The sequence below is a fragment of the Carlito syrichta genome, unplaced genomic scaffold, assembly GCF_000164805.1.
Source record: "Carlito syrichta isolate Samal-C Ts95f unplaced genomic scaffold, Tarsius_syrichta-2.0.1 Scaffold304632, whole genome shotgun sequence".
Classification (NCBI taxonomy): Eukaryota; Metazoa; Chordata; class Mammalia; order Primates; family Tarsiidae; genus Carlito; species Carlito syrichta.
In genome coordinates, this window is record NW_007248728.1 from 74505 (window position 1) to 80784 (window position 6280).

Genomic DNA, 6280 nt, shown 5'->3' on the forward strand with positions numbered 1-6280 from the left:
TTTTTAGTAGGAGACCCAATCTGCTGCCCAGGCTGGAGTGCAGTGGCATGCTCCTGGCCACCGCAGCCTCGACCTGCTGGGCTCAGGCGATCCTTCCACCTCAGCCTTCAGGTAGTTGGAACTACAGGCATGCGCTACCACTTCCTGCTAATTTTTTGATTTATTGTAGAGATGAGGTCTCGCCAAGTTACCCAGACTGGTCTCGAACCTGTGGGCTAAGGCAATCCTCTCACCTCAGCTCCCTACATGTTCTAATAGAAAGATTCAAGGAATCTTGCTGGCCGAGGTGGCGCATGCCTGCAATCCCAGCACTTTGGGAGGCCAAGGCAGGAGGATTCTTTTTTTTTTTTTTTTGAGTTGGAGTCTCACTCTGTCGCCCAGATTGGAGTGCAGTGGCCTCTCCCGGCCACCGCAACCTCGACCTGCTGGGCTCTGGCGATCCTTCCGCCTCAGCCTTCCAAGTAGCCGGAATTACAGGCGCATGCTACCACGCCCAGCTAATTTTTTGATTTATTTTAGAGATGAGGTCTCGCTACCCAGGTGGGTCTCGAACCCGCGGGCTCAGGCAATCCACTCACCTCAGCCTCCCAAAGGCGCGGGATTATAGGCTGAGCCACCGAGCCCGGTTTGCAGGAGGATTCTTGAGGCCAGGAGTTCGCGACCACTCTGGGCAACATAGTGAGACATATCTCTACAAAAAAACACAAAAATTAGCCCATGGTGGCTTGTGCTGTAGTTCTGAGGCTGAGGTGGGAGGATGACTTGAGCCAGGAGTTTGCGTCTGCTGTGAGATTTGATTACATCACTGCACTGTTGCCTGGCCACACCCTAAACCATGAATCCTATTTCTCTTCTGACCCAAAGCACTAAAGGCAGCAGGGAAATACATAGGCTAAAGGACCAGCTCATGTGTGGCTGAGCCTTGCTGATAAGTCTGTTCTTCTGGATCTTCTCACAAACTTCTGCTTACCCTACCACCTTCCATCTTGGATCTTCCAAAGACACCGCCGGCCCCCACCCCGACCCCGCACCTCTCAAAGGCCTCTTCACGGTGTTAGGTCACTGAAGCGTGTTGTTACATCAAAACTCAACTTCTATCACTCAATGGCCAAATGGTGCAAAATTAAAAAATAAATGTTTTTGCTTTAACTGAGCATCTCACGAAGTGTTCCCAGGAGCTCTGTAGGTGCGAGGCAGGAGGGAGTGTGCCCCCCTTTTTTTTTTTTGAGTTGGAGTGTCACTCTGTCACCCAGACTGGAGTGCAGTGGCCGCTCCCGGCCACCGCAGCCTCGACCTGCTGGGCTCCGGCGATCCTTCCACCTCAGCCTTCCAAGTAGCTGGAACTACAGGCGCGTGCTACCACACCCGGCTCATTTTGATTTATTGTAGAGATGCGGTCTCGCCAAGTTACCCAGGCGGGTCTCGAACCCGCGGGCTCAGGCAATCCACTCACCTCAGTCTTCCAAAGGCGTGGGATTACGGGCTGAGCCACCGAGCCCGGCTATCAGTGTGCCCATTTTATGCAGGAGGAAGCTCAGGCTCTGAGAAGCCAAGAAGCTGGAGGGCTGGTGGGGTCTGGAGCCTGGGTCTTTTGACCCCAGCTCCAGGTCCTCCACGTCACAGCCCCTTCCAGGAGACAAGTGTCCCTCATGCCTGCCCTTCCCCGGCCCCTTCAGCTCTGCCAGCCCCACCCTTCCACTCACTCCCAGCCCTTGCCCATGGTGCTGCCTCTTGGCTGAAGGTCCCCGGGGCTGGGGGTCTGTTCCTGCTTCCAGGGGCCTCCCCCACCCTGTGTGAATGGCCTCCGCCGCCCCACTCCCACCCCTGGGTGCCCATCTCCTCGGTGGGCATGGCACAGCTGAGGAGCCGCTGCTAATTAGCGCTCAGCGATGTCAGAGCTATTTCTGATTTCAGAGCCTAAATTTAGCCCGTCTGGCAGGCTGCATGTGAGCCTGGGGCCTGAGAAGGCCCAGGTGGGGAAGGAGCATGGGGCGTCCTGCCCTCTGCCACTGGTCAGACAGGTGTCCCGGTCCTCAGCAGAGCCGCCCTCCCCGTAGTGACCACTGGGCTGCCCTGGGGGTGGGGACCAGGGTGGTGGCTGAGAGTCAGCTCTAGGTGTGAAGCCACCAGCTCCCCTCCCACCGGCTCGTAACCTTGGGCAGGTCCAAAGTGAATCTGTGCTTGCACCTGTGAGATGGGGGCAATGACGGTGGCTGAGGGGGATGACAGCAGTGAGGGTGGAAGGTCGTCCTAGGCCCAGGATCGCGGGCAGCATTCCATCCCAGCCGCCGCCATGGCGGTTGGGTCCTTACAGTGACTAGTCCCTGCCGCTGGGGCCATTCCAGAACCAGACAGCCCTGCGGGCTGGGCCGCCCTCACTCCCGGCTGCCTCTCCCTCCTTGTGCTAGCCGGGCCACCGCTTCCTCCTTTCTCCCCAGTCTGGCTCCCCACCCTCATCTCTGCGGGCTGGGCTGGGACTGATCAGACAGACAGAGGGACAGAGCCAGGCAGAGCATGGCCTCCCCTCCCTTGTGCTCCTGGGCAGCGCCTCCCATGGGGCGACAGGAGCCGTCCTGGGCCTTGCACAGTGCAGGAGGGTGCCCTATGTGACAGTGGGTGGTAGTTTCCTACGGCCAGGCTTGCTTTCGCAATGGGGGAGAGGGATGACATACCCGCGCTTCCAACCAGCTGGCGGGGGTGGGAGTGAGGGTGGGGACCGGCGGATGGGCAGTGTCACCTCTTGAGTGGGGCCCCTGCCAGAAAGCTTGGGCAATGGGGCCTGAGCATACCCTGCTTCCTGTTGTTTGGGGCTGACCCACGGCCGTGATTTTTGGGGTGAGGTCTGGCTGGTGCCCCAGAACCAGGCCTGCCACCCCAGGGAGGAAGCTGGCAGAGGAGCCTTGGGTGGGCGTGGTCCCCTCCCTGCTCCAGCTGTGGCCTCTCCTCTGTGCCACGTGACTGAGCCCTAGGGCTGGCCATGGGAGCCCCAACTCTGTTCTGTGGCACGGTGGGGCTCCCACATCCCCATTGGAGACCCTGGTGAAACTCGGAGCTCCCTGAGGGCAAGACGTGTCTTTCCAGGGCTGACATGCAGCAGGCCCTCGGGCAGCTGGGGCTGGCTGACTTGGGGTGAACTGCCTCATCTTTTGGGTCCATTAGGGAGATAAGCCAAGTCTTGGGGTCCAGAAAGCCCCTGGTGCAGTGCACACCTGGTTGATGCCATAGCCCTGGGCTGGGCACTCCCCTCCCTGAGGTGATGGGCTGCTAGGCCCTGGTGTCTGTGGCCTGGGGGAGGACCCAGGCAAGGCAAGGCTCTGCTGACTTTTCCAGGCCCCAATGGCTGTCTCTGAGTCAGCCCCACCGCACAGAGACAAGGGGAGTCCCAGCGGGGCTGTCAGCACCACCGAGTCAGCATGCTGGCAGTTCTCTCCAGTGCTGCGACTGAATGACCTTTTCCCCCAAATCCCTGCCCCTGCAACTGTGAAGCACCTCGCCCCCCTCGGCCCCCTCGGCCATCTCCTTCCCACCTCAGCTTCCTCCTCCAGCTAGGGGGGCTGGAGGGGGCTGGGAGGGGCCTGCGGCTACCTTTTTCTCTGGTGTTTGTGAGGCACCGGTGCCTTGGGACCTGGTCTGTGTACACATGGTGTCTTGTGGCACGTGAAAACTGGCCACTGGCCACACCTGGGCCTGGCTGGAGATGACTCTCCTGGTGGCCCCCACCCAAACAGGGGAAGAGGGTGTCCCCTGTCACGATGGGGAGCCAGAGCCCAGAGTAGTCTGAGGTCCTCAGGGAGAGAGGCTGAACACCCATGCACCTGCCCCCATGCCAGGTGGGCTAGGGAAGCAGTGTGGGGTGGCAGAGCCCAGGCAGACCTGGGTTCAAATCCTGAAGTCACCTTCCAGCTGTTGGGCCCTGGGGACAGCACTGTGCTTCTTAGGGTCTCCACTTTCTTATTAGATCTTGCTACTTGTCCCCTGGTTTGAGAGGGTGAGGAGCTCTGTGTGGGTGACACCCCTACCAGGGAGCTGAGTGGCGTCCCCGGAAATGCCCATCCTCCCCTCCCCCTTCACCTGGGCCCAGGCTCAGGGTCATCACTTGACCCTCCTGTCCCCAGAACTGCATGAACTTGCCTCCGGACAAGGTCCAGCTGCTGAGCCAGTATGACAACGAGAAGAAGTGGGAGCTCATTTGCGACCAGGTGGGTCCCAGGGCCACCCTGCCCACTGTCAGGCACCTGCCCTGCCCGGTGTGGTGTCTGGGGAGGGAGCTGGGGGTTCCCCCAGGATTTTAGAGTACCCTACTCCGGGATGTGACCCTCCACAGAGACCTTGTGGGGCAACAGCAGGGCTGGGTTGTCTCAGAAGAGCCAGCAGAGTTGGTCCAGGACACTGACCAGGGCAGCTGGGGCCCATCACCATCCTCCTGCTGGGCTTGCTGAGTGGCCTCCTTTGGCCTGGGGCTGAGGCGGGAGGGAGTGGCCTGGGGTGGGGTGGACATCTTGGCTTGACCCCAAGGGAGGTGGGGAGGAAGAAACCCTGGTCCTCCTCTTGCCATCCACCTGCAGCACCCAAGGCCAGCGAGCTCAGCCCTGACCTGCACTCTGTCAGGCGCTGGGGCTCACTGGGTGCTGCCCTCCAGCTGCTGGGGCTCTGTCTGCGGAAGGAGCACCCTCTCCTGGCACTGGGTGGAGCGGGCCTGGCTGCTCCTGGGATTCTGTGGAAGAAGGAGGTCGTGGAGGCTGGGCCGGGAAGGCGGGAGCTAGGAGCCTCCCCTGGGAGCAGGGCTGAGCCTCGCCCCCTGCTAATGGGCCTGAAAGGCCTGAGCTGGCAGGGCGGCAGCAGCCTGAGGTGGGGTTGGGCCATGGGAGGAGGGTGAGGGCTTGCCCTGGGCTCTCGGGCTGTGGGGGGAGGCTTCTGCTGGGGGATCGGCCTGTCATCTCAGAGATTGGGGCCTCAAGGGCAGAGCGGACAGCCGGGAGTATCTGAGGGTGGAAGGGGGGTGCTCCTCTGGGTGGGGTCCCCGCTGGGTCCCTGACTCTTTGAAGTGGCCACTGGAGCCGGGATGGCTGGGAGTTCAGAGGTGCTTCACTGAGCTCGGGAGGGGAACCGCTCACTCAGGTACCCACCCAGCAGGCCAGCAGGACGGCTGGGGGTCCTGGGGACGGCCCTCCGCCTGCCAAGGCATCAGGGCCCTTTCCGTGGGTCCCCCCACACTGGTCCAGGGAGGGCGCCGCCTGCTGGCCAGACGGAGTTCCGCCCAGGGCCCAGCCTGCCAGACTGACCTGTGTCCTCCACCCCAGAGCTGTGCCGGGGTGGTGGCCTGGGAAGCCAGGATGCGACGGGCAGACTAGGCCCAGGACAGGGGTCCTCACCGCTGCCTGGTGGGTCACCTGGGCTTATGCCTTTGGTATTTCAGAGGCAGCCTGGGACCCTGGGTCAGAGCTGAGAGTGGGGAACTGGGTTGCTAGGCCTTTGCCCCGGCAGCTCCGGCCGGCTCCCTGTACACTCCCTTCTGCCTCCCCAGGAGCGGTTTCAAGTCAAGAACCCCCCTGCAGCCTATATCCAGAAGCTGAAGAGCTTCCTGGACACCGGGGGGGTCAGCCGTAAGGTAGCAGCTGACTGGATGCCCAACCTGGGGGTACATGTCTGCCTCTTTACTCTGTCGCTTCCTCCACGCTTCCAAGCTCCTGGCAGCTGGAGTGACTGTGTGTGTAGACTTTCCTGTGGCTGTGTGGCTGCCCGTGTGTATGTATAGGAACTGAGGGTGCTCTGGGTGTGCACTTTTACAGGCTCCTCTGTGTACCCCAGATGTGCTTACATGTGTACGCTTGTGTGGAGTTGTACTGTGTGTGTGCATGTGTGCCTCATGCCTCCATGCATACACACACACACTCATATGTGTGCTTTGTGTGCCTGTGTATAGATAGGTGTGTGTGTGTGTATGTGTGTGTGTGTACCCCGTGTGCCCGTGTATGGGTGTGCACCCTGCATGTCTGTGTATGCGGGAGCTCATGTCGCCTGTGCGTGCTTACTCTGCAGGGCAGGTGTATGGAGGTGGCGGGGGCGGCGGAGCGTGAAAGGCCGCGTGTGCCAGCAGGGGGTGACCACTGCTGCCCGCTGCCTCAGGACTTGGCAGGCCTGTGGGAAGCCGGCCTCCACCCACCAGACTTCCCTGCTCTGCCCCCAGTTTAAAAGGCGAGTCCAGGAATCCACGCAGGTGCTGCGGGAGCTGGAGACCTCCCTGAGGACAAACCACATCGGGTGCGCGAGGGCCCAGGGC

At 61.2% G+C, this 6280-nt stretch overlaps 1 protein-coding gene across 1 annotated transcript in view; it reads left to right on the plus strand.

The window, feature by feature from the left end:
• Window positions 1–4121: 4121 nt before the first annotated feature.
• FMNL1 (formin like 1) overlaps window positions 4122–6280 on the plus strand; it is a 16979-nt gene continuing 14820 nt past the window's right edge. The window contains exons 1-3 of the mRNA XM_021713617.1: window positions 4122–4199; window positions 5525–5608; window positions 6188–6261. Of these exons, the coding sequence (XP_021569292.1) occupies window positions 4122–4199; window positions 5525–5608; window positions 6188–6261 (236 nt within the window). The remainder of the gene's footprint in view (window positions 4200–5524; window positions 5609–6187; window positions 6262–6280) is intronic.